Below are 27,221 nucleotides of genomic sequence, written 5' to 3' on the forward strand. Positions count from 1 at the left end.
GTCCAGCTCTGGCTCCTGCTCACCTTGCTGGTGCCACTTGGAAGGACCAGGGAGAAAAGGGCGCCGTACTTGGGTTCAGTCTCTGTATGAGGCAAGAGGCCATGGGAATACAAGATCGTTGAGATGACAAGCAGAGACCTGGGTTCTGATTCCAGCTCTGCCACCACTGAGCTGGGTGACCTTGTCAAGTCCTTCATCTCTGTGCCTCAGGTTCCATTTCTTTAAGAGAAGGGGGTTGGATCAGGGCAGTGGCTTTCAAACTTTTTGACTGCATTTCACAGTATTAAAAATATTTTACCTTGTAACCCAGTACTATAAGTATATGTAAATTATATGTAAATAAGCTGAAACAGGAGTTTCACAAAACTATACTTACCCTTACTACATGCCACCCACTTTACCAGATCTGGTGCACACTGATCTTTTCCTTTGTCTTCTGTTTTATTTAAAAGTTACTGGTTTTTCCTCCTCCTTCATAACCCTCTAATAAAGGGTCAGCAAACTATGGCCCATGGGCTGGCCAGCTTTTTTTGTAACTTAACTTTTGTTGGAACACAGCCACATCCGTTCGTTTCTATGTTGTCTGGCTGCTTGCAGGCTACAGCAGCAGGGCTGAGTGGTTGACCGTGTGCCCGGCAGAGCCTCAGCTTTTCCCTGTGTGGGCTACACCTGCGTGTGAATGGCCCTTCCCACAGATTGAGAAGCCCTGGATTAGAGCCTGTGGAAGGCCCTTCGAGCCATGACTTAAGGAACAGAGATGCCCCTCAGGCAGCCAGAGCCTACAGGCTGGAGAGGGGCTGGGTGTGGTGGGAGGTGGGTATGTCCAGGCGTGACTGTGGCTGTGGTGGGCGGCATCGTGTGGCACCAGGCTCTGTTTACTGTGGAAAGCCAGCTTCCATTCCCCCTCCCTGAGAAGCTCTTTGAGCAAAGGCCCCTCCCACCTCCACCCTGGTGACCGCACCTCCCCAGCCGCATGCCTTCTGTGAGGCCCTGGTGGGTCTGTCTGACCCCGGCCTGTGGCTTGTTCACTGTGACAACAGTCTCTCCTCAGCCCATGTTGATTGCTAGGTGTCCTCCCACCTGAACTCCCCCAGACACTGTGCTTGCCCCAGGGCTGTGCCTGTCTGTGGAAGAAGCCCTGCTGTGCCACTTGCTGTTAGACCCAGCTCTGCCCAGAGCGGTCTGCAGCTTACCCCTCGGTCATGCTCTTTAGGAATGTTCACTGGTTGCTTTTCCCCTTTTTGTTTCTCCTTGGAGGGATCTTACTGACTCCCCAGCTGTGAATTTCAGGAATTGTCCGCCTACGCAGCCCCTTGAGGACCGGCCTCCTTTGGTTTATCTCAGCACCATTCAGGACTCAACATGCTAGTTAAATGAGACAGAGTGTATGCCAGGGCACAGTACACATCACAGGCTGGGTCATGGCATAACCGTGCGGGTTTCAGTGTGATGACACTAGTTAATCACTTACCAAGAGTGGTTCACCAGCAGTTTGCCCCTGAATGTGTGTGCCACCACCCCTCATGCCCCAGACTTTCTGCAGCGTGCCCAGCCCACTCCTCAAGTAGACAGAGATGGGAGCATAGTTGCTATCTTTATGTAACAGAAAGCTGGGGTGGGAGAAGTTAGGTTCCATGTAGGTGTCACAGAGCAATTAGTACTGGGGGAGGGAGGATGAAAACTCGGAGCTGTTATCTTCACACCTGCGGTGGAGGGGCCAGGTTGGATGGCCGCCTCCTTTTGTTGTTGTTTTTAATGAAACAGACTTGTGCTTTTATTACACAATCAAGCCTGCATGGCCTCATCATTCAGCTTATTCCTGGGAAACACACCAACTCCCTAACTGGGAAGCCTTTTAGAACTCTGATCCTTTGACCACATTTGGGGTGAATGAACCCAGAGGCAGTGGGAGCCTTTAGTTGTGACAAGGAATCTGGGTCCCCAGGACCTCCTGTTTGTTCAGCAAATGTCACTTGACTGAATTAATGAGAAAATAAAAGGGCTAACTGATCTAACTTTGGGGGTTTGAGAGAGATCATTAGTCTTATCTCTTCCCCTGTCTCCCCGTTAAATCAGTTGCAAGATAAACTCAGGTAGGGTCCCAGTGCCAGCTCTGTTTTTGGTAAAGGTCAATTAGAAACTGGCGTGGCCTATGGCTTCCTATTACTCTTCCATCACCTCTTTGCCCCGATAACTTCTTCAGCAGTGCTGCTGGCCTCCACCCACGGGCACAGCTGGCTGACTTACCACTCATTTAGGGAGCGTGGGGAATGATCTCGCTCCAGACTGGCAGAGCTGGAGGATAGAGGCCATACTGGTGGGGACAGGTAATAAATTAAGCTCCTGCCTGATGAATGTGGCCCAGTGGGTGTCGGACTCCACCATCTCATCACGTTACTGGGTAAAGAGTGGGTGAAGGGCTGCAAGTGTGCCCCCTCATTTTCCCTCCGGGGCTGTGGGATGACATCCTCGTTCCCTGCGGTAGTGTTTGCCCACCATGGAGCAGGAGGCAAACTCTCAGGCCTTGTGTTGACTGAGCCTCTCTGCTGGTTCCTGGCCCCGTCGGCCCTCCCAGGTGTTGGCTCCGTCCCTCAGCCTGTAGGGCAGGTGCTGTCTCCACTTCACAGATGGGGAAACTGAGGCTCAGACCACTTATGTCACTAGCCCAGAGTCACACAGGCAGCAAATGGTCATGGGGAGTTGCAGACCTGGGTCTCATTCTCCCCAGAGCCGAGCTCCTTCCTCTGCCGTGTGGCCCCGCGTTGTCCCTACCTCGTGGCGTTCACCTGGTGGAGCACGGGCATCCGGTGCAGTTCGCGTTGTTGTCCCTGTTTCCCTTCTCTCTGTGAATCCCCACGGTGGGAACAGAGTTGCCTGACAAGTGTCACATTCCTTCCTTCACAACACTTGTGGGGTCCGTGCTGTGGTGGCAGCTGCTGGGGAGAGGCGCATCTTATCTTCTGAGTGCAGATGCTGTGGGGTCACACTGTGGCTGACCTCGCAACATCTCCTGTTCTGCTGAGTCTCCCTGAGTCTGAGCCTGACCTGATGGCATGAACTTAAGCCCAGGTTTAATGTGTCTTAAGATGTGTGTGCACCCATCTGTCTGCCAGGCAGGAAAGTTGGGGAGGGGACCATGGGCCTTTTGAGAGTTGCGTGTCAAAATAGCCTCCATCACATCTTGTAGACTTGGTGCTGGGGACGTTCCGGTGGTCCCAGGGGAGTTTTGACCTGCCCACAGTTCTCCAGTCTGTGTCTGGCTCCATGGGTGAGAGCACCTCTCTGATCCGAATTACTCTGCCCACGGCCTGCCAAGGTGTCAGCCAAACATGCATCAGAGCTTGTCAGCCTGCTGCCGCATGGCCCGTGCCCGCTGTGCCGTGTTGAGATGAGATCCAGCCTGACGCAGGGTTCCAGGCAGCTTTGGTGTCTTCAGCCTTCAGATGCATCTCAAAGCCTGTTTTGCAGCAGAGCGGCTGTCAGAAAGAGTAGCAGCCTGGCATGTCAGAATTCCTCACGTGTGAGGAAGCTGGTGCTTGTGTCCTGCACGGTCACTGCTGATACGTGGCCTGCTCTGGTTGAAGGAGAGGGGTGGGTTTAAATCAGGGTCACTTTGAAGTAGTAGTAGGTGTTGGTGGCCTGGCTACCTTGGCTCCGAGTACCCCAAGGCTTGGGGGGCTTTTCCACCCCAGGAGAGGAGTGTGACTATGGCGGGCCACAGAACCCCAGACAGGGTTGGCCCAAAGACATCACAGAATCCTCTGACGTCAGAGCTGGAAGGGGCCGGAGGTTGTTGGTCCAACGCCCTTCATTTGTCAGAAGGAGCAGCAGCCCAGGGAGAGGAGGTGACCTGTCCAGGGCCATCCAGCAAGTCGAGGGAAGATGAGAACTTGAATGTTCCGATCCTGGCCTGGTGCTCTTCCCATGGGGCCAGGGCCAACCTCTTTCATGCCTGGCCTGCCTCCGGTCACCGCACAGTTATTCTTGTTAATAAAGGAAAAGGGGCACGAAAATCCCTAAGTCATTGCGTTTGTCGTTGTCCTTTTTCTGTCTAACGGCATTTGATACAGGCTCATTTGCAGCCCCTGACTAGGCAGTGGGGGAGGCTTTTAGCTGAGCATGAAGGGGGTGCTTTCCTGGCACGTATTCTGGCTCCTGAATTCCTGTTGAACTCGTCGTTGGCTCTAAATTATTCAGTGCTTTGCCCTTCTCCAGCTGTGTCCCGTTTGCTCTGTCAGTCCCACATTTATTGAGTGACTGCTGGGCTGTGTCCTGTTTCATGCCATGGAGATTGTAAGCTCCGTGGGGCAAGGGCCTCTGCCTCCTGTCCTCTGTGTCCCCAGAGTCTAGGGCCATCCTGCGCTTCTGGAGGCTGGATAAGTATTTGTTGGCAGAGGTCGGCCTGAGGGGAGCGAGGGCCAAGCCCAGGAGCCCAGCTGCCACTGTAACCGAGTTTGGTTTTCTCCTGCCTGTGACTAGGGTGCAGCATGTGCAAGAGGATAATGCCGCATTTCCAGAAGGCTGCAACCCAGCTGCGTGGCCACTCCGTAAGTGGGGCCCCACGGTCCAGGGGTGGGTTGCTGGCTCTTGGACTTCCCCCCCATCTGGGAAGATGATGGAGGAGGGCTGTAGGGTGGGGGAATGGTAGGTTTTGAAATCATGAGGACTCACCCTGCTGCTGCTGACCCTGCTGCCCTGGGGCATGTGGACAAAGGCCTGTCCCCAGTGAGTGTTGGGAACTCCGCAGAGTTGCTGGGACCCGGCGAGTTTGGTGCCTGTCAAAGGCCAGTGATGAAATAGCCAGGAAACCAGCAAGAAGCACCTATGGTGTTGCTGGGAGGCCGGGGCCAACATCCCACCATCAGGGTCCAGCATTAATGGGGCTGTGCTCCAGAGTAGGCCGAGGCCCCAATGCCAGGGAGCCCAGTGGCACAGAAAGGGGCCTGGTGACAGCAGTGGTGGGCCCAAAGCACAGGTGTGTTCACGAGGCAGTCTCCTGCCAGACTCGCCAGGGCTCTGTGGTTCCTGTGGAACCGTGGAAACCACAGCAGGAAGAGGTAGCCAGAGCGGGAGCTGGGACCTGAACATGCAGGCATTCTCTGAACTAGAGTGTGCGAGGGTGGGGGCAGACAGGGGACAAGGTTGTCTTCAGGGGACAGGAGAGGGAAGAGGAGTCACTGAGGAAACGGGCCTCCAGAGAAGTAGGAGCAAGCAGGATGGTCAGCAAGGGAGGAGGGGAGGGCGTGGCCATCAGACCTCACCACGTCCAAGACCACTTCACTGGCCTTTCCTGGCTGTCTCTTTCTCCCACCCTGCCAGGCTTGTCTCTTCTGTGCCATGTGTTTGTCCTTTTTTGTACTTTGAGCCATGGAGGTTTTGGGTTTTTTGTTTGTTTGGTTTTGGGTCATTTTTTTTTTTGGTGGCCACAGAAAAATAACTGCTAGGTCCTCTAGGGAGCGTGGAAAAATCCATACACCTTTCATGAAAGGTCATTGGGAGGAGCCATCCAGGGGCGTTGGCCAAAGTCCCATTGAGGGAGTTCTGAGGTCTTAAAAATGCATCATGATCTTTATGGTCAAATTAAGTTGGTGATTAGTTCAGAGTCAATTTAAAAAGTTGAAATGGCAGCACCTGGGCATGGCGACAGCCCTGCTAGGTGGCTACAAGATTGGCTTGCAGAGAACCAGTGCTTTCTCTTTTGACCTCATTCTGGGACAACAACAAGGTCCTGCCTGCTTCTCACTAATGAATTTTTAGCAACTTGCCTGGAGACGTCTGGCCTTGGGGCACACACACATCACTCTGGGAAAGTTCCACTTCGCATTTTGGAGCCTATCAATAGGTACTACATTTTAAGATTATTTCGCCTGGAGAAGAGACTTAATTATTCACAGCGTTCTCCCTACCTGCACCTGCATGCACTTAGAAAACTGCTCAGCTCCACTTCCGAACTCTGCGGTGCTGTGGGAGGTAAACAGCTCCAGCCCCAATCAGATCACGAATTACCCTGGCCAGCCCCACCAAAGCAGACGAGGTCTTGGTGCCAGTCTCATGCACCTTCTGGAAGATTCTCAGCCAATGCTGCATCCACCTGCCAAACTCAGCGTTCCTCCAGGTCCCTCCTGCGCTCCTGCAGAGCCCGTTCCTGCCACACATGGCCGGGTCCGCCCATCTTTGCTTTTGTTCTAGATCACTTTGTTCACTAGTTGATACTAATTATAATATGATTATCTTATTTTAAGCTCTATATTTACATTAAAAGTGATGTTCCCTTTTTCAAAGGCATTCAGAGCATCAGTTACTAGGGACAAAGTGGGAAAGACGTTTGTGGGATGGGGACCTTCCTCCTTGGCCCTAGGCTCACACCAGGCTTTCACAAGGTTAGCTCTGAAAGTTACTTGGGGTAAGGGTATTCGAAAAAAGGACAAAAACAGTTCCTGCTCCTCCTGCCTGGGCCCAGGTTGAGAAATGTAAAACATGACCCTCCCGGTTCACTGGACAGTGTTACAGAAGTTGATAGGATTATCCAGGTACCGGGAGAGCCTGGCTGGTCAAGCCCAACTTTGGCAAGTGTTAGTTACCTCGGCCTGAGGCATCTGTGTTGTGTGAACTTATCTGTTTCCTTGCTTCTGTATTTTCTTGCTTGGGGTTTGGTTTGTTCTGTTCCCCCTTAGTTTCTTAGGAAATCACCTTTTGAAAAATTCTCTTTCCCAGCTCCATGAAGGGGGAAGGGTCCTGGCCATCACGGACACCACCCACTGCAGGAGGCCTCCAGAGGCCAGGCTCATGGTGCGGCCACAGCTCCCCGGAAGTAGGGCATGATTCCTTTCTGTCCTCACACACAGGGCAGAGATGGGCTGCTAGTCCCCAGAAATCAAGAGCTTACCCCTCCTGTGTGCTGAAATCTGGCTGGATTAGTGCCTCCTATCTCCCCGTCATCTCTGTCAAAGAACTTTGAGCCCTTTTCAGCTGGTCATGTCTGTGGCAAAGGTCAGAAATCTTCCTCTTCTACAGATTTCTTGGAAGGTGTCCAACCTAATGATGTCATTTAGACAGAAGCCAGGCCAGGTCAGGGATGCACAGCCTTTGCCATTTTCCAAACTCAAATCTGCCTCTGTTTTGCTGTCATTGACGTTTGGTGACTCATCGGCATCTGTCCCATCTCCTCCTGCTAATTGACATCCTCCTCAGCAGCCGTTGCTGCTCCCTGTCTCAGCGCAGCCATCAGGACAAGCCCATCCCCCTCCATCTCCTCTTCCCAGCCTTGCTGGGTGTCGACGTCCACACTGAGACTTTGAGCTTTGCCCCGTCTTTTGGTGACCTTGGCCGTGAAGGGCCCACCGTGAGATGGGTTGGTAATGGTGACAGGTTTGTGCAGATCAGACTCTGGTGCTGGCTCTCGCTGACCAGCTGGGAGATCTTGGGCCAGCTTCTTAGATTGGAGCCTCTGTTTCCCCATCTGTAAAATGGGGGGATAATGCCAACCCTGCCCACCTCACTGGGTTGTTGTGAAGAGGAAATGGTCTGGTGTGTGGAGACAGCTCTAAAACCTACAGACCTGGAGCCGGCCCTGTGGCCAAGTGGTTAAGTTCGCATACTCTGCTTCGGTGGCCTGGGGTTTTGCCAGTTTGGATCCCAGGCACAGACATGGCACTGCTCATCAGGCCATGCTGAGGCAGTGTCCCACATAGCACAGCCAGAGGAACTCACAACTAGAATATACAACTATGTACTGGGGGGCTGTGGGGAGAAAGAAAAAAAAAGAAGATTGGCAACAGATGTTAGCTCAGGTACCAATCTTAAATAAAAAAATAAAACCTACAGACTCTTCACAGATACGATGATCAATCCCCCGCCCCACTGCTCTGTGCCTCTTGTTCCCCCCACTTACTAAATGGGGGTGCTCCCAGGGCTCTGCTTTCTCACCTCTTTTCTTTTATATTAGCACATTGGAGCACCGGCCTGGCGCTGTGCTCTGCTTGTCTCGTTGTGGTCTGTCCCTCAGTGATTTTTCCACATCCATAGCTTCAACAAAATGTAGCTCCATGGAGCCAGAATCCTTCCCCTAAGCTCCAGTACCACGTGTCAGACCACTTGATATCTCAGTCTGGATTTTTCTCCCTGTGTCTCAAATGCAGGATGTCTAAAATAAAATTCAGTACCTTTCCATCTAGTAGATGCCAGCTTTCCTTCACGCCTCGTCCCGAGTACCCAGTCCTCTGCCACACGCCTTCTGTCTGGGCCTCATCTGACATCTCCCCCCGCACTCCGCCATCCTCTCTCTGCCCACTGTCCTGGTCGGGCCCTGGTCAGCACGCACAGGATGGTCGCCAACGACTGCTGACTTGTTTCCCTGACCTGTGACTTCCCCCTCACAGCCCAGCTTCAAAAAATGCAGCTGGGAAAGCCTCAGTACCTCTCCAGCACCTCCTGAGTAAAGGCCTGGTTTTTAGGCATTAAAGCCTTTTCCAAAGTGACCTCAGTGAGCTCACCCAGCCTTCTCTTCCTGCGCCCTTCTGTGTGCCCATGGTCCAGTCACACTGACACAGCCCCGGTTCTCCAGCCACTTCTCGCTTTGTCTGGCCTCCGTTTTCTCCTCCCGGAGTGTCTGTGGGAAGCTTACCCTCCGTGGATCACTGGCTCACGTGCTGCCCCCTGTGAGGCTTCCCTCGTTGTTCCCGTCAGACACGGGCTGCACGCGGGGAAGGGCATGTCGTGCCCACTGAACGGCCCCAAGCCCACATGGCTCAGTGTCAGGCCTTGTGGCCTTAACTTCTCCTAGAGTGACACCAGTTTTGCCTCATTTGGCTTTACCAGCTCCAAAAAGTAGTTATACTTAGTTGTTCAAAAAATATTTATCTCATTAACTAATAAATGCCCCCCAAGTGGTACAGAAGTGCTACAGAAACTCAGAGAATTAAGAGCTCACCACAAGCAAAGGTGGTTTGGAAAGGCTGCCCAGGGAGGTGGGATTTGATTAGCCTTAAAGGATGGATGTGTCTTCGCTGGTGCTGAGAGATGAGGAATGGACATGTTGGGCAAAGGGACTAGGAGGCACACATTAGGGCCAGGAGAGCACAGCATGTGTTCTGGAGACGTGAGCCTCTTAGTAGTGTGAATGAAAACAGCTGACATTTGTTGAGTGTTAGTCTTTACTTGGGTTATCTCGTTTAATCTTTACAGCAACCACAGGAGGTGGTTGCAAATGAGGAAACTGAGGCACCGAGGCAATGGGATTTGTTCAAGGACATGTATCTCCGAAGTGAGGAGTTAGAATTCAAACCCAGTGTCCTCGCCCTGAGCCCTTACTCCTCGCCACTATGGCATATTGCCCGGTGCAAGGTGCCTTAAAGAGCAAAGTGTCCAACTTCCTCCCTTGCAGAAACCTCAGACTGTCTCATTCCTGCGAGAATAAAAAATCTAAGACTCTAGCAGGTATATAATGAAGGGTTTTATAAGAAGGGAGAATCCAGATATGAGAGAGGGAGCATATGGTCTTTGAATGTGGAGTTAGCCGTTAGACTGTATTCAGTGGAATTGAAAGGTTTTGTGCAGGGAAGTGATGTAATAAAAGGGGAGGATGTGGAAGATTAATCTTGCAGCGAATGTGCACTGACACTAGGGAGATCAATTAGACATAAAAAATGAACTTTAAAGCAGACAAATATTACTGGAACAGGCTGCAGAGTCATTCTGGGGGAAGGAACAGAATGGCTTTTAGAGAGTTCCAGGGCTTCTAGTAAGTTCTATTTCAGGCTTATTCTCCCTGTAATCTTTGCAGCATCCCAAAATGGGCTGGGGGTGGGGGGGAGTCAGTGACTTAGCAAGCATTTATTGTGTGCCCACTGTATGCCAGGCATTGTGCCTGGGTACTTAAAACAGTTGGAAAGACGTGTTCAGACGCCTCCAAGGAGCCACAGGTAGCACCGGCAGGATTTGGTAGGAAATAAAGAACTTGACAGTTATTGAGGTTTTATGCCAAAACTTCTAGCATGGGTTGTCTCATTCAGTCCTCTTAAGAGCCCTGTGATGTCTCATTACCCATGTCTTCCAAACAAGGCACCTCCATGAGGGTGAGTAACTTGCCCACGATCACGTGACTCCTAGTGGAAGCAGTCTTTCAAATGAAGTCATTGTCCACTGAAACTACTATTTTCCTTTTTCTCTTCCTGTGTGTCCTGATGTATTCTTGAGCAATTCAGCTTCCTGGATGACTTCTCTCTGCTTCTGTACCTGCTTCTGGCTTTTTTGAACTTCCTTTCCCCTCTCCTGTGCCACCTTGCTTTGTGGAGCAGCCTTCCTGTGTCTGTACTCTGTCTATGTTCTCTTTTGTTTTTTTCCCTGCTTTTTCTCCCCAAATCCCCCCAGTACATGGTTGTGTATTTTAGTTGTGGGTCCTTCTAGTTGTGGCTTGTGGGACGCCGCCTCAGCATCGCCTGAGAAGCGGTGCCATGTCCATGCCCAGGATCTGAACCAGCAAAACCCCAGGCTGCTGAAGCAGAGTGTGTGAACTTAACCATTCGGCCATGGGGCCAGCCCCCTGTCTGTGTTCTCTTATGAGAACAGATTCAAAGTTCTCTTTCTGGGCCTCCTGAGCCAGCCCTGGAGAAGACGGTTCCCGTTCCAGGAGAGAGGTTTTAGGGGACTCTGTATTCTGGTTGTTCTTAGCACTTAGCCCTTTCGTCAGTAACACAGCTACCTAAAGTCTCCTTTCTGATTCAGGGGCTTGGGATGTGGATCCCAGCAACCAGAACATGTTCAGACTTTGGAATGATGGTCGAATCAGGCCATAGATGAGGGCCACAAACAGGAGGAAAGAGTTGGGGAGCCCTCGCAAGGTCTGGAGGGTGAAGAGTTAGGCAGGGGAATCGTCCTGAGAACCACAGTCTCTCCTTGGCCACATATGAGATGTGAAGTCTGAAAACGTCATGCATGAAGCCCAGGCGGACACACTGAGGACAGGCCACGAAGTAGCTGGGCAGGTGTGCGCAGACGTTGTGGAGTGGCTGAGTGGGTCTCCATGAGTGCTCCCTGAGTTGACCTGGGCAGAGAGGAGGTATAATATGGACCGGGGTGGCAGTGGCCCCACTCTTGGCCCTGTTTTAATTTGGTAACAAGACCTGGTTTCTTCCTGAACCCTCAGAACTTTGTTTTTGCTCTGGGATGGTTCCTCTTGCAGGGCAGGTAGAGGGCAGTGCCTGTGTGAAGGACAGACTCAGGCCCAGAGGCCTGCCTCTTCCAGAGCCCCCAGCTGTCGTTCCTAGCTGGCTTCACTTGCCTTCTCCGCTGCTGCCCTGGATGTCTGGACGGGCGGCACATGGACAAGGGAAGGGCGTCTGCCAGGCAGAGGGTGGACCCGTCTGTTCTCCCTTTGCTCCTAGGTGCTGGCCGGGATGAACGTCTACCCCTCGGAATTTGAAAACATCAAGGAGGAGTACAATGTGCGCGGCTACCCCACCATCTGCTATTTCGAGTAAGTCCCCTGCTTACCTTCTGAAGCTCATTCTCCTCCGTGATGGTGTTTGCACGCTGGCTGAGCCCCTGCTGTCTTTCCACGTTTCACAGGAAAGGACGGTTTCTGTTGCAGTATGACCACTATGGGTCTACAGCGGAGGACATTGTGGAGTGGATGAAGAAGTAAGTTGGGTGTTTGCCTCAGGGGGGTGCCCAGAGGGAGGGGCATTGGCCAGGCCCCATGGTGATGCCTGGTGGCAGGCTCTGGCTGGAGTTTGAGGAAGAGAATGAGGATGCACTGCCCACACAGCTGTTTCTGGGTTGCATCTAGGTGAGGGTGGGGGTCTCTGTGCGTTTAGGATGCAGGAGTTGGAGGATTGGCTGTGACTTTGGCTGTGATGACTGCATTTTAAATAGTTTTTCCCCTTCCTATCTCTCTGATGGGTAGAGATATTTCTCACCCAGGATGTCAGGTTTGAGAGAGGTTCCACTGCAGGTCTCTCTGTAAATAGAATTGTCACTTGAACGCGTCTTTCAAACATAACACTGTGTGAGGTGCTGCAAAGCTGCTGAGAAACATGCGAATGCCTTGGGTTTGCAGGATGCTTTGCCTTCACCACGCGCTCCCCACAGATGCTGCTGCACCGCACCCTGTGGTCCCTGTGTTGTGATGTGATTGGATCCTGGTAACCCAAGCACCCCTCACTTGCAGCCCCTGCCTCACTAGGCGTGTGACTTGGGCGTGATGGTGGGTCCCTGACTGGTGTGTTGGACAGGGAGTCTGTCTTCCCCAGCCCTGCCCCACGACCAGAGCTGGGGAGGGGCCGCCTCTCCTGGACCCCCCCTGGGCCGGCCCAGCTTGGGGCTCACCCTGCTTGCCTGGCGCTTTGCCCATCAGGTTTGGCTCTTACCAGGCACTGCTGGCGTGTGGCTATTTGTGCATGGTTTTTGGAGTAATAACAGCAAACATTTTTGGGTTCCACTTCTGGCTGACACCGTTCTAAGCACTTTCTGTGGGTTCTCACGTAATCCTCAGAGCAGCCCTGTGAGGGAGATGGTATGATCACCCTTACAGGTGGGTAACTGAGCACAGCAGTGAAGTCGCTTGTCCCAGCCCCTGCGGCTCCCACGTGGCAGGGCCAGGCTTGACCCCGGTTGGCAGCCCCCATGGTCCAGTCCGCTCCCCCGAGTTCTGCTCCGAGCCCCTCAACACCTTCCTGTTACCAGCGTGGTGGATATTTATTGACATCTTTACCTGAGGGGCACAGGATTATAGAATTCGTTATCCAAAGATAAAGAGGTTGAAATGTGTATTTTTAGAATGGGAAAGGAGGGTAAATTTTGTACCCAAAAAAACCCCCCATAAGAAACAAACTGTTAGATTCTAAAGGTTGAAACTCTCAGTCTTCTGTTCTCTTGGTTCCCAGGGGCCCCAGAGATAAAACACAACGGCAGCGCCGTGTTTGCGTAGCGCCCTTTATTTCTTGGAAACATTTTCACATCTCTGTCCCCGTCTATTACCTCGTTTTCAGCCCCGGCCTGGGAAGGCAGCTCCCTGTTCTCATGTGTTGGTCGTCCTCACGTGGGCCTTCGTGCCCCTGTTTTCCTTTTTCATTTGATAATAAGCATGTCCTCTCCTCCAGCCAGATATATCTCACTCTGCTTTGGGAGAAGGTTTCAACAAATAGCAATCTCATTTGTCACCGGAGCATAAAATCTGCCTGCTTCTCTCCCCTTCTCTAACCTTTTCTGGTTTCAGAATACACTCGTATCTTTTTGGAAGGATACAGTCTGGTTTTTTAAAAAAAGTGTTCAGAATTGCTTGCTAACCCTAGACAAGGGGAGCCCATCAGTGGAGTTTCTGAGACAGGTTATTATCTCCCCCCCGGGGCCTGTCACTCTGCCCCCCACCCCCTCCTCTCTGCACACGGCACCCCCCAGCTCCTCCATCAGCCTCTGCTCTGGCCTGCTGGAACCCCAGGGCTGCCTCCAGATCTCTGTCCTGGGCTGGCACCTCCCCATCTCCCACCTCCGCCTTCCTCCCTCTCCTCACCCGATATGGGAAGGAAACCTTATTAGCAGCTTCTGGTTCACCCTTGGTCTCCGAGCTGAGGTTGGTGGGGTAGCTCCGGGGAAGAGAAGGCAGTATTATTCTGCCTGGGCAGCCCCTTTCAAGCCACCAGCCCCCTGTGATCACTGTGCTGGGGACACACATGGGGGAGCAGCTCCTCCCGAGGCATGACTGCAGCCCACTGCTCCAGCACGGGGGCGGCCAGGGAGGTGACCTCCTGAGGGACCCCCAGTGAGCTGCCTCATGTCATGCCTGGCAAGAGCTAGTGATGTCACTGTGCTTCCCACTGGCTTAATCTTTAAAAAATCTTTTCTGACTTTTAAGGCTATTCAAATGAGATATGTTATTATAAAAAAAAACTTAAAAATATAACAAAAACTTAAAAATAAGCAAAAAGAAAAGCCCCCCCACTACCCAAAGATAACATGTTGTGATATTGTGGTAAATTTCAATCCGGATTCCCCTCTGCCCATACCCAGTTCTGCATGTGGTTTTCCTGTGCCAGGTGTTTTAAGTCTTTCCCAGATTACCCTGAGTCCTGGCAGGTAGCAGCCACCCCACCTTTCCTGCTTCCCTGGGCCTCTCCATTGGCTGCTCATGGCTTACGGCAGCCAAGTGTAGAAGGATGAGGGTGGACCCAGCCTTGCTAATTCTCCAGATGCTTTCAGAAGCCCAGGAGGGAAGAGCCTGGACCCCACCCTCGGAGTGACCTGGTGGGTGGGCACGGTGTGGGTGGGCACGGTGTGGGACCACTGGGGAGCCCCAGTTCAGAGTGTCCCAGGGCTCTGGGGTAGCTGTGCTGATCGTGGCAGGTGTGGCCACTTGTGTTCCTGACAGCTGCATCTCTCATTCCCCCCTCTCAGAGTTCACACTGCTGAGTTGAGCTTGGCAGGTAGAGTGCAGAAGTGGTAATCCACTTTGGCCCAGCTACCCGTTTTGCGTGTGTGTTTTTAGATGACCAGAAGCGAACTGAAAACAAACACAAACAAACAAAACAAACACAAAAACAAAATGGTTTTCTCAACTTGCAGATGCTTAGAGTTGCATCTTCTCCATGGCACAGGCACCCACCTCAGGCAAGGATCCACTTGGTTTGAACTTCCCGGTCCTGCAGAGCCGGGGAGATCAGAGTCCCAGGATTGGAAGGGAATGTCAGAGTCAGTCAGTGAGCCCGCCCGCAGCAGTTCCCTTTCAGTGTTCGCGTGCCTCTCGGAGAGATGTGGGTACCACAGTCCTGCTCAGACACCTCAGAGAACAGGGCCTCTGCTTGTTTTGAGAGGTTGCTCGCTTGTGTTTGAACGGTTCTCATGATTTAGGTTATGAATGATGTCTAGGAAATAGATTTAGAAAGTGTCTCACACCCATTATCTGTCTAGTTGTTCCTAGAGGTGGGTAAAGAAAAGCCTGCAAATACACTGTCCTGTAGACGTCTTAAGTCGAGTTGGTTGCCCGAGTCCCTAGGGCTGGTGAGTGGAGGGAACAGGACTCACACCCAGGTCTTCTGACTCCCAGTTTGGCTTCTTTCCCTCTCACCTGCTGCAGGTGGAATGTTCTTCTCTCGAGCTGAAGTTTCTTTCTCTGGAGCTTCCACTTATGGGTGTTGGTTCTCCTTTTGGGAACCATAGAAAACAAATCTTAATTTGTCTTCCCTGTGCAGTCTGAAATACTTGAAGACAGCTATTGTGCTCCCCCTGTCTTCTCCTCTCCAGGTTAAGCCCTCCAATTCCTTGAACCATTCTTCTCTTGAACCATTCATCATTTATTCAAAAAGCATTTATTGGGAATCTGCTGTGTGTTAGGTGCAGGAGATAAAGAGATAAGAGGGAGTCCCGGTTTTCAAGGAGAGAGATAGTAAAAAGCACAATTTGGTATTAGTGTTTTGGCCTCAGAATTCTACTCCATCCCTCTCTTTCTCGTAAGTCCTCTTACCATTGGGCCCAGCTCTGCGATTCTCTCCAGAACGTAAACTTCCTGTTGTCTGCTGAGGGGGAGAGGGGGCCTCACCTGGCTAGAGATGAGGGGCAGGATCCGAGGGCCCAGCGGCTCAAGCTTTCAGTGTGCCTTCTGTTTTGAGCCCAGGCCACCGCCCTGCTCCAGGAGGTGGTGCCCTGGGTCCCTTGCAGCCTTTGGCTTGCCCCCAGTGCAGTTCTAGGGCCCTGCCCCGTCTCCGCACCCAGCACTGCGGGTTTCCACCGTCTGTTCTGCAAAGTTCGTTTTCTAAAATTGTGCTGACCTCTTTTTCTTTCTTTGTTGTTGTTTTCGTTCCTGTTCTTTTTGCTCCTGTGGGTTTAATATATTTTTTTTTTAACTCCTGTACTGTTATTTTAGTGGTTTTGGCGTGTCTTCTCCTCCATGTTTAACTAGAAGTTTCTCACACGCTTCCATATGTTTGTACTGCTGCTAAGCCATGACTTCTCCATTCTGTGGGTGTGCTCTTGCTGGATTTTTAAAAGTTATTTGAACTTTTGAATAGATTCCATTTACATAATTAAAATAATTTTTTAAAGATACTTAAAAATTATACATTGAAAAGTCTCGCTTCCACCTGTTTCCTCCGTCTTATTCTCCCTTCCACCCCCTAGAGGTAACAACTTTGATAAGTTTCTGTATGCAGATACAAGCAAATGTGAATAAGAATTTTTTTATCTCTCCCTATTTTATGCAAAAGCTAGCACATGGACTGTTCTGTGCACCCCTGCAATCTATCCACATCAGTGCATGGAGGGCATTCTTGTTCTTCTTTACATGCTCAGCCCTCCGTTGTGTGGATGGACTGCAGTTGACCTAATCATCTCCTACCAACAGACACCAGGTTGTTTCCAGTCTTTGCGCTGACAGATGATCTACAGTGCATACCTTTGAATGCATGTAATTTTCTTTTTCTTATCTTTTCTTTTCTTTTTTTTGAGGAAGATTAGCCCTGAGCTAACATCTGCTGCCTGTCCTTCTCTTTTTGCTGAGGAAGACTGGCCCTGAACTAACATCCGTGCCCATCTTCCTCTACTTTATATGTGGGACACCTACCACGGCGTGGCATGCCAAGCTGTGCCATGTCCACACCCAAGATCCGAACCCACAAACCCTGGGCCGCAGAAGCAGAGCGCGGACTTAACCACTGGGCCGGCCCCTGAATGCATGTAATTTCGATGTGTGCAGGTGTATTGTAGAGATGAATTCCCTGAAGTGGAATTGGTGGTGTTTTGAGGGCTTGGTGCTTTGAGCCCAGTTATAGGAACTAAGGTTTTCTCGTGTTGTTCTGGGACCATTGTCTAGCTGGTAACTCATGCCGAAGCATGATTTTTACCACCAGCCCCCTCTGATGTTGGGTGCACACGGGCTGAGCGTGGTTTGCCCTTTCCCTGTCACTTTCCATTTTTGGGACCAGGGTGGTTGAGGGAACCAGCAGGGCCCAGGCAGAAGTTCCAGAGAGGGTTTCTGAGGGTGATGTCACACCCCACCCAGGGTGGGGTGGGGGTGGTGGGTTCCACTGTGTTGGCCACGTGGCGGGGTGGCAGGTCCATTGTGTTGGCCACATTGCTCTCGTGAATTCTCAGCCCTGGACACTTTACTGTGGGCTCTCAGACGCAGGCAGCACTGGTTGTCTTTTCATGTTTGTTGTCCCGAGGGAGGCAGCGTTGAGGTGCTCTGGCAGAAGTGCTTGTGGCAGTAAAGCAGCTGGGAGTTTGTGTCACCAGCAGTCTTGTCCTCAGCTTTGAGTGAGACAGGACACCTGCGAGCCTGCCTCTCAGAGCAGCTGGTCACGGAGATGTCAGCCCGCGGTGATCCCAGGTGAAGCAGGCTCCAGGGCGTGCAGCTGCATCCGACGGTTTGCGGCCAGAGGTGCTCGAGAGGGATTTGGCCTGGCCTCCAGCCCAGCTGCAGCGCCCGGCCTCTGGGAGAATTGGATCACTTTGGTCCTGGTCTCCAGGAAGGACTCAGGATAGCCTGGGCGCTGTCACAGTTGGGATGCCCAGCCTTGTCCCCTTGGCCGCACTCCTCATCATCATGAGCCTCCTCCCACACTGGTCAAGTGAGCGCAGCACCACCCCTCTGGCCGCCTCCCCAGCCCAGCCCCTTCCCTGGCCCAGATTTGTCTTTCTCAGACCCCTGTCCTCTCTCCCTCTCAGCCCCACGTGAACACCCCTCTCTCGCCCTCTATTATTTCCTCTCCCTGCCCCGTGGGGACCACTTAACATAACAGTGAGCTTTTCCAAAGGTCACTCTTGGCTGTTGCTATTTATTCTTGCCAGTTTGCTGAAAATTTGAAAGAGCTTGAGAAGCTAACAAACCCCAAGATTCCCGGGAGGAAGCGCGATTTCTTGAGCTGCCTAGAGAGCTGTAGCTGAAAGCCACTATTTGTAATAGGATATCAGCTAGGCACTCCTCTGGGTTGAGGGGGTGGTGGAGGTGGGCAGGGCCAGACCCCTCACCCTCTGCTCCTCCACCAGGGCGGTTTCTGGTGAGCCCCTGACGCAGGCCATGCTGAGCCAGTGGGGGCTCTGTGCCGGGGGCTGGATTTCATGAGGGCTGCTCGGGCCCTGGGGCTTGCTCTGAGCTCTGCCTGTTTTTGGTCTTCCAGTCCGCAGCCGCCACAGCCCCAGGTCCCCGAGACTCCCTGGGCAGATGAGGGCGGCTCCGTTTATCACCTGACCGATGAAGACTTTGACCAGTTTGTGAAGGAACACTCCTCTGTCCTCGTCATGTTCCACGCCCCATGTGAGTGGAACCTTACTCCTCCCTGCCGCAGCCTCCCCTCCCCAGCGTAGGGTGGGCGCTGCTCTGGGACACAAGCACTTGCTTGTTGGACGCCTTCTCTTGTCGGACACCAGGGAGGCACTGGTGCCAGGTGGGGTCCCCACTCTCATGGTGCACGCAGCCCGCCCTGCATCACCATCGGAACAGCACAGAAGTCCTGATCAGGCTGCATGTGTCCCTCAGCTCGACCTGGAGGACCTGAGCAGCTTCCTCCAAGTCAGCGTGAATTGGAAATGCAAATGAATTTCCCAGAATTGGAGGCATTAGGACCGGAAGGGCCCTTAGATATTACCTAGAACAGTAATCACCTGTCATCTTACAGATGGGGAAACTGAGGCCCCTAGAGAGCCTGTATGTTGCTCAGCAGCTGGGAGGGCAGAGAGAGGCCAGGGCTGGATCCTCAGGCCCCCCAGCACCTGGAATGCCTTATTTCTCCTTCACACAGTGTCCTTCACAGCCTGAAGCAGCCACAGTGGATCAAGGAAGGAAAATGTGTGAATGCTGTAAGGTGTGTTTGCAGTAGTGGCTGGAGACCCTGTAGCTCAGGATTTTTCTAGGCCACTGTTCTCCCTATTCCCATGGAGAATGGAAAATTGCTTGTAATTTGTTTCTAAGGAGAAAGATGCTCCTGGAAAAGTGAGCAAGGATCACATGAGAACAAGGGGATGACAGCCCTGGGCACAGGGCTCCCGGGAGCAGCTCCTTGGAAAGGCAGGTCCATCCTGATGGGTGAAGAAGGTGGGTCGTCAGCAACCAGGGACAGGGTGCATGTGTGTGGGGTGCTCTTCTCCCATAGCTTTCTGCCAGCAGTTTGGCCTTGCAGTGGTGGGTAAGAGATCTTAGAGGAGTAAAAAAAGCAAGAAATAGGGATCAGTGTCATAATCATGATGTCACTGCACATGAGGATCGGTAGTCTAGTCCATGGAGGCACAGTCAGTGACGAGAATGCGTTATTAATTGTCTTAGTCACAGCGATCCTTATGCTAACAGTTGTGTATCACTGTACGGGGACAAAGTGCCTTCCTGCTAGGTCACCTCCTTTCATCTTACCCACAGTGCCACAAAGCAAGTATGATTAGTCCCCCACTTTTTGTTTTTTAAAAGATTTTATTTATTTATTTTTCCTTTTTCTCCCCAAAGCCCCCCAGTACATGGTTGTATATTCCCAGTTGTGGGTCCTTCTAGTTGTGGCATGTGGGACGCTGCCTCAGCATGGCTTGATGAGCGGTGCCATGTCCGCGCCCAGGATTCGAACTGGTGAAACCCTGGGCCACTGCAGCGGAGTGCGCGAACCTAACCACTCGGCCATGGGGCCGGCCTCTGGTTAGCCCCCTTTTACAGATAAGAAGATTGTCGCACAAAGAAATGGCACGAGTCATTCGCTACGCTGTGAGTCCTGTACTGCTGGCCCCTGCTCTGCCCGCCCTCCCTTCCCCGGCAGCATCACAGGGCTTTAGTTAGTGAGAATTGTTCATAGATGGACCACTATTGGGATTTCCCTAACTCCTTCTTTCTTATAAGAGCCAAATTCTTAAAGAATCCAACGGAAAAGTATTCCCTATGGCCCTTCTTCTTCTGAATTTCTGGAAAACTGATGACAAAAACAAAATAACTAAGTTTCAAAGAGCCTCCTGATAAAGGGCCCTGACAGACAGGGCCTTAGGAGCACATCACCCCCAGCCTGCTAGGGCTGTAGCGAGGGTGTCTTTATGGTTCCAGGTACCCGTGAAACTGCCGCCGGGTGGCACTGCAGTGCTCTCCCTCCCTGAGCTGCGCTCTCCCGCCAGTCTCAGAGCTGCCGATGGAAGCATATCTTGCAGGAGGTTATGGTGCGCCTAGAGCTGCAGTCACCCTGCCTGCGTCCCTGTCCCAGCAGTAAAGGCAGATACTGGCTAGCTGTTTTCAGTCCTCCCTGGGAACTTCACCCCCATGTGTCGGTCCTCCAGTCTGCCTCAGGAGAGCCCACCTGGCTCCTGGAAGAGTGCAGAGTAGTGTGAGCAGTGCTTTGTGGTGTGTGCATTGCAGTATGAAGAGTGTGTGTCCCCTTTATGAATCCTGTAAGTTTTCCAAAAACACTATGTACCAGATAGGTTGGAATCATTTAATAATTGTTTCTTAGGCCCCCTTTTTTAAAGAATCCTGGTTGCAAACTGGAAATTGCTTTGTCTGTGTTCCTTTTATAGTCTCCAGTTGTGAGCAATCCGTTGTAGTAGCTGATGCTTGCAGAGTCTGGGGGCCAGGAGCCTGGCTATAGGGTTCCTCTCCTTCCCTTCACCTTATAATGCATCCTTTTCCCTCCCTGAACCAGAAGGATCTTGCTCATCACACCCCTACCCCACCAACCCTAGTCACCTAAGGGCATTGAGTAAGGGCTTAATGAATGAGAAAACAAACAAATGAAGTTGTTCTAGAGCTGAATTAGAGAATGAGAACAAGAAACCAGATGGCTGCTTTTCTTTCCACGTTAGTCATTGTCATTCACAAATATTACCAATACCACCCAACTCCGTGTAGAGCCCTGTTGAGGGGGCTCTGATTTCAGACTTAGCAGACGAGATGTCGAGGCTTCTTTTGGTGGCTGTCTCCCCTCTAAGGAGCCTGCATTCTCTGAGGAGGTGTCTGTTGGGCCCCAGTCTGCGTGTGTGCATGTGTGGGTTTATTGCCGCTGGACTGGAGAGCGAGAGGGATGAGGGCAAAGCGCGAGGTGAGACTTCCTGATGAACTGCCTCTGAAAGTCCCGTCAGATGGGAACGGCTCTGCGTCAGATCATCTGTCTGCACGGTCCTCCTCCTTTATCCAGGAGCGTGGTCTTTAGCCACAGAAGGGATGGAGTACACATCGTTTAGGGAGAATCAAAGCCCAGAAGGGGTGAACTGAGAGCAGAGAGCTCTTAGCTGCTTGGCTGTGTATCTCATGCCAGAGTGCTGTGGAAAACCCACAGTGGGACCCAGAGACAAGGACAGATATCAGCAGGCCAGAGGCTGGCAGTGCTTTCCCAGGTCTCCCAAATGCGTAAAAGGTGAATTCTGCAAAGCACAGTGTGACAGGTGTCAATCCCAGACCAAATAGGGAAGGTTTAGAGACAGACCATTTGGAGACTTAGAAAAACAAGTTGGGATCTGTCACCAGAGAATTCACCATAGACCATAGATTCTACTAAGGATTGCCGGATGCGCTTGGCTTGTTTCTTGGGATAGGATTATCAGGTTGATGAATTAGCATGTATTTTTTTTTTTTTAATCAAAAGTGAGTTACTGTTTCCCTGACTGCAATAGGGAGATGGGGAGAACCGGGCGGGATGGGTCCCCCCTGAGGGGAGCATCCCCTTGGTGCCCTGTGACTTTGAGTCTGGCCTGGCTTTGTCTAGAAAGTGGTACTTGTTTTTTAATCAGCAGTTTTGTTGAAACGATAAAAAACAAAGTGTACTTCCAAATCTGAAAGAGTTAGATTTGGAAAAAGGATAGCTAGCTAAAATATTGAACATTTGCATTAAGATTTTAAAAGATCTCAACAGACTGAAATAGTGGAGCTCAAACTAAAAGGCTGGATTTATTTTTATGCCTTTATGCTAATTTAAAAGAAATGCATGTACCTTTTATAAAGGATAATATAGGAATGTATAAAGAAGAAAATTAACATTCCTGATACAGACTCCCAGAAAGAGCCATGGTCTCTCTTTGCAGTGTTATTTCTATGTACAGGGTAAGTGCTCAATGTTAGCCTCTTTCCAGGTCCCACTTCGAAAGGCCAGGAAGAGAAGGAGTCTCAGCCTTTCTCCTGACCAGTGCCTGCCCCAGGTGGGAGCTCCCTGGCACCTATGGGTTCCAGAGGCAAGTCCTTGGTTCTTTGCCTGAAACCTTGATGGGGTGCCTGCGGGCCACACTCCTGGGTTCTTGGCAGGAAAGGCACACGGGCCCCTGGTTGTTGCATATTATCAAACACCTCTGTTCGCCCCCGCTTCTTTACCCTCTTTCTTAGCTTTCCCACCACTTCCTTCCCACCGTAGCCTCTCGCCTCGCCTCATCACCTCCTTTCCCTTCCCTCCCTCCCAGCCAGAGTCTGTTAGAAACTCCACACAGATTCTTCCATAGCCTCTACATCTCATGCCCGAGTCGTCCTTTAACATATAATCCCAGGCCTAGCACAGCGTGGGGCCCTCCACATATGTTAGCTTTGGTCCTGGCCCGGGTTATACCGAGGGAGCAGGGGTAGCTGAGATTTACAAGCAGCTTTGACCTGTGGAGCCCACCCTCCAAGATCAGACCAGGCCTCCTGGGGAGGACGGTCTGAGTGCGAGCAGTGGGCCCTGAGAGGGGGGTGTGCACCTCGCAGTGTGAGGACAGAGGCTGGCCATGTGGCCCCTGTGGGCAGCCTCTCCATGACTCAGTACCTCCCACTTTGTTGTCCGTCTGGCCCTCACTGTGGGGCCTGGAGGTTGTGGGAGGCTGCAGCACCAGGCCCAGCTCTCTGAACCCGCAGAGGACAAAGACGGCATCCGAAAATGGCGTGGCAGCAGGACATTGACTGCTACTGCTCTGCTCCACGGTGCCTTTTGTTCCTTTCTGCAGCGTTCTGAATGAGGAAAGTCAGATTGTACAGTCCCTTGCCTTCTCTCATCACTGTCTGTTTTGCTTCCATAGCATCCACCTGCTCCTCCCCCCATGTGCCTCCAGCCCAGCGTTAGGCTGGAAGGACATGACGCTGTGATAACGCTGAGTGAGCCGTCACTTGCGTGGGGATGATAGAAGGAACAAAGTGGGGGCTCCCAGGGAGGGGGGTCCTCTCCCACGTGAATGCTGAGGGGCTGCTGGCAGGGAGCCAGAGAAAGAAGTTGCTGGGAACCAGAGCACCCCCTTGCCACCCTTTCCCGAGGGCTACAGCCCCGGCCGCCAGCCCTGTCCTCGCCCGTCCTGCCCCATCTGTCCCTTTCCTTGGCTGCAGGCCCAGGGAGAGATGTTTTCTTTGCTACCACTCGCCACCAGCAGGTGTGTGCTGGCGGCCGCGGGCCAGGCCTGCCTCCCAAGAGCTGAGCTGTCCCTCTGGATTCAGTGGCAGGTCCCTCTCAGACTCCAGACTTCCAGCTCTTACTTTATTTCTGCCTTAGTCTCAAGTAATATGTGATCTTTGTAGAAAATCTAGAAGATACAGAGAAACATAAATGATTAAGGATAAAAAACTGCGTATAATGCCGTTATCTAGAAATGATCACTTTTCACTTTTTGGCATCATTCCTTCTAGTTCTTTTTCTTTTATTTTTCCCTTGTTTTTAACTTTTATTTTTTAAATTTTTTTTTCTGACGTGTAGATTTGTGTAACCATCATGCCATAAAACTCCTTATGCTGTCACTTTTATTTATTTATTTATCCTTCTTCTTTTCCCAAAGCCCCCCAGTGCATAGTTGTATATTCTAGTTGTGGGTCCCTCTGGTTGTGATATGTGGGACACCACCTCAGCATGGCCTGACCAGCGGTGCCATGTCCGCACACAGGATCTGAACCAGTGAAACCCTGGGCCGCCGAAGCAGAGCACGCGAACTTAACCGCTCGGCCAAGGGGCTGGCCCCTACTTTTATTTTTTAATTGCGCAAATAATTTAGGAATAATATTAACAACATTCTTGTTATTGGCAGTGAAAGGTTCAAGGGATACGTGAGAACAGAGTGCAGACAGTGAAAGTCCTGCTCCCCACCCCGTCCCCTTCCCGGGGTTGCCCACTGCTAACAGTGCGTGTATCCTTCTCCCCCTTCTGTGCTTCTCCCTAAACAACAGTGTTTTGGTTTTTGTTTTTTATGTAAATAAGATCATGCCCTATCCATTTTTCTGTGATTTTCTTTTTTCCACTTACACTAGGTCTTGAAGATATTTTTGTGTAAATGTAGACGTTCTATCTACATCTCCGTCTACATATCCATCCACCTCAATCTTTGTAACCACTGAATAGTATTCTATAATTTAGACATGCCAGAGATTTTAAACCACTCCCCTGTTGACAGACTTTTGTCTCCAGTCTTTGGTTGTTCAAACAATGCAGTGAGCATTTGTAAACAGGTATATTTGGGAACATGTCTAAGTGTTTCTGACTAATTCCTGAAAGTGAAGTGGCTGGGCCGTGGGGTGAGTGTGCTGGAGCTCCCACAGGCACTGGCAGCTTCCCTCCGCAAGGCTTCGCCACCCTGCAGCGTGTGGCAGAGCCCGCCTCCTCCCTCCCGGCCGTGGGTACTGTCAGCCTTTTATGTTCCTGCTAAACCGGCCGGAGGGGCAGCTTGTCTGCAGCTGCCTGGCCTCCCGGGAAGCTGAGCCTCCTTTCGTCTGAGAATGAGCTTTCCGTTCTTCTGTGAACCACCTCTTCACACCCTTTGCCCCTTTTCCTACTGGGTGATTTGTCTTTTTCTTCTTGACCTAGAACTCCATGCTTATGAATATTAGTCTTTATCTGTCTTCTGTGTTCCAGGTGTCCTCTCTTAGTCTGCTGCTTGCTTTAACTTTCTTATGGTCCCTTTCATTGTACAAAAGCGTTACAATTTGTGTGATCAAGTAAGAGCTAGAATGTTTATCGAGCACTTATTATGGGTCAGGCATTGTTCTAAGCACTTCCCACATGTTAACTCCTTTAATCTTCACAACAAACCTTGGGAAGTAGATATCATGATTATTCCCATTTTACAGGTTAGGAAAGAGGTCGAGAAACTTGCCAAAGGTCACATAGCTGAAAAGGGAGAGGCAGGATGAAAACTCCGGCAGTCCTAGAGGCCGCAGCCTCAGCAGCGAGCTTTCTGCAGACCTGTCTTTTCCCATCCTGACCTCTGGGATTCGTGGGTTCCTTGGGAAATCTGCCTCCAGGATATACAGACAATGCCCTATATTTTGTTACAGTGTTTTTGTCTTTTCATCTTGTTCTTTAATTCATCTGAATTTTTCATTTGTTTTTTTGTGGCAGGTGGGAGGAAGGAATTTAATTTTATTTAAGTCCTTTTTTTTTGAGGAAGATTAGCCCTGAGCTAACTACGGCCAATCCTCCTCTTTTTGCTGAGGAAGACTGGCCCTGAGCTCACATCTGTGCCCATCTTCCTCTGCTTTATATGTGGGATGCCTACCACAGCATGGCTTGACAAGTGGTGCCATATCCGCACCTGGGATCAGAACCGGCAAACCCCAGTCAGCCAAAGCAGAACTTGTGAACTTAACCTCAGTGCCACCAGACCGGCCCCTAAGTCATTTTTTCATGTATCTTTTTCCTTTAGATTTTTCTTAACATTATCTTGTAAGCATTTTTTTGTATTATTAAAAATTCTTTTTTTGTGCATACTTTTTGTGGTCACATAATATTCCATTGTATAATGGCACCATAAATTACTTAACCAGCACCATGATGTTGAAAGTTCGAGTTGTTCACCATATTTCCCAATTATAAATAATGCTTCAGAGAACATTTTCATGCATAAATATTTGTCCACTTGTCAGATTATTTCCTTAGGATAGAAGTCTGGAAGAAAAAATTTAAAAGCTTGTTATCCACATTTTACACTAATGTAAAAGAAGAAAAAAACCCACTCTCTCTTTGCGTAAGAAAAGGTCTGGTGATGGATGGAGAGACCCATCAGCGTGTGAGTCTGCCCCAGGGTGTCTGGAGCGTCCAGAGTCAGCTATAGTGTGTCTATAGCTGGAAGCCTCAGAAGAGCCCTGAGGTCTCTGTGGGCCGTCAGAATGTTAAAACATCAGTGTGTCTGCTAGTGGCTGTAGGAGCTCCACCTCCCTGGCATGCCCCAAGCCAGGTTCCAGGCAAGTCGGCAGGAAGGTCGATAGGCAAATCCAGGCTCCTCTAGAGTCCCAGGTACCAGGCAGCTTTCCAGATTAATCTAGTCCCCTGGAAAATTCTGGTTCCAGGATCTGGGAAAGTCTCCATAGCTGGTCTGTAATAAAATCATAGGTGTAATTGAAGTTAAAGGAATCCAGAGGAATCTGAAGGCTTGGGGTTGACGGGAAGCCAGCATTCCACAGCCAGGAAAGAGTGTGATCAAGGCATTGATGGGCAGCTTCTGTGCCAGGTCATGAAAATCAGTGTAAGCATATTTACACAGATGATAAAAACCCAACAAGGAAGCTTGGCAATAAAACTTAATGGCCTGTCAAATCACAATCGGGACACTAAAACGCAGTGGCCTGGAGTCCTGCTCCTGCATCTGACCCTCCTCCTCTGGCTTTCCCTGCAGCCCACGCAGCCAGGACATCCTGAAGGCCAGGCCCAGGTCAAGGCAAGCACTGTCCATCACTCACGGCTACCTGAGACAGGCGGGTGCCGGTGAGGGAGATGTTTACTTGGCTATACCTTTCTCCTCCTCGGGGCCTGGCCTGTCTCCTCGTCATAAACTCTGTTTACAGAAGTTTATTGGTTAGCCTTAGTATCTTGTTCCGGAAGCTGAGGGACTTGATGCTAGAAGTGGAAACCATAACGATAAAGAGAACTCTAGGGTATGTATGGGAAACTTTAGAACAGCATTGATAGATGCTGGAGATTTCCAAAGATGTTTTCCAGACCCAGTAAGGAGTAGGGGAAGTGTATAAATGGCAGTGAGCTGGGGAGGGCATGTACACAGTAACTGGCTTGGCTGCCAGTTATACTAAATAGAGGTGTTTCATCAAACTAGCAACTATTTGGGTACAAGGCACGACTCGCACCCAAAAAGAATTTAGTCCAGTTAAACCTTGTGTGCATGGTTAACCATGAGGTTGATTCATTCAAAAAGCGTGTGGAACACCATCCTCAGTACCAGAGATGTGGTGGTGAGCTGGACAGACAGCTGAGCCTGGACGGAGCCTATGTTCTAGTTAGGGGGATGGACAGGGAACAAGTAAGCAGATGACTCCAGCTGTTTCAAGTACATTTGAGAAAATAAACAGGATGTTGGAAGACAGCAGGATGAGGTAAGGCTCCCTGGTGTTA

The 27,221-nt window shown here is 51.0% G+C and overlaps 1 protein-coding gene across 1 annotated transcript in view; it reads left to right on the forward strand.

Moving 5' to 3' along the window:
* Positions 1-27,221, forward strand: part of PDIA5 (protein disulfide isomerase family A member 5) — an 89,157-nt gene that overhangs the window by 41,336 nt on the left and 20,600 nt on the right. Inside the window, exons 8-11 of the mRNA XM_014829564.3 lie at positions 4,480-4,547; positions 11,382-11,473; positions 11,566-11,637; positions 18,105-18,241. Of these exons, the coding sequence (XP_014685050.1) occupies positions 4,480-4,547; positions 11,382-11,473; positions 11,566-11,637; positions 18,105-18,241 (369 nt within the window). The remainder of the gene's footprint in view (positions 1-4,479; positions 4,548-11,381; positions 11,474-11,565; positions 11,638-18,104; positions 18,242-27,221) is intronic.

This window comes from Equus asinus, chromosome 5 (assembly GCF_041296235.1).
Source record: "Equus asinus isolate D_3611 breed Donkey chromosome 5, EquAss-T2T_v2, whole genome shotgun sequence".
Taxonomy (NCBI): domain Eukaryota; kingdom Metazoa; phylum Chordata; class Mammalia; order Perissodactyla; family Equidae; genus Equus; species Equus asinus.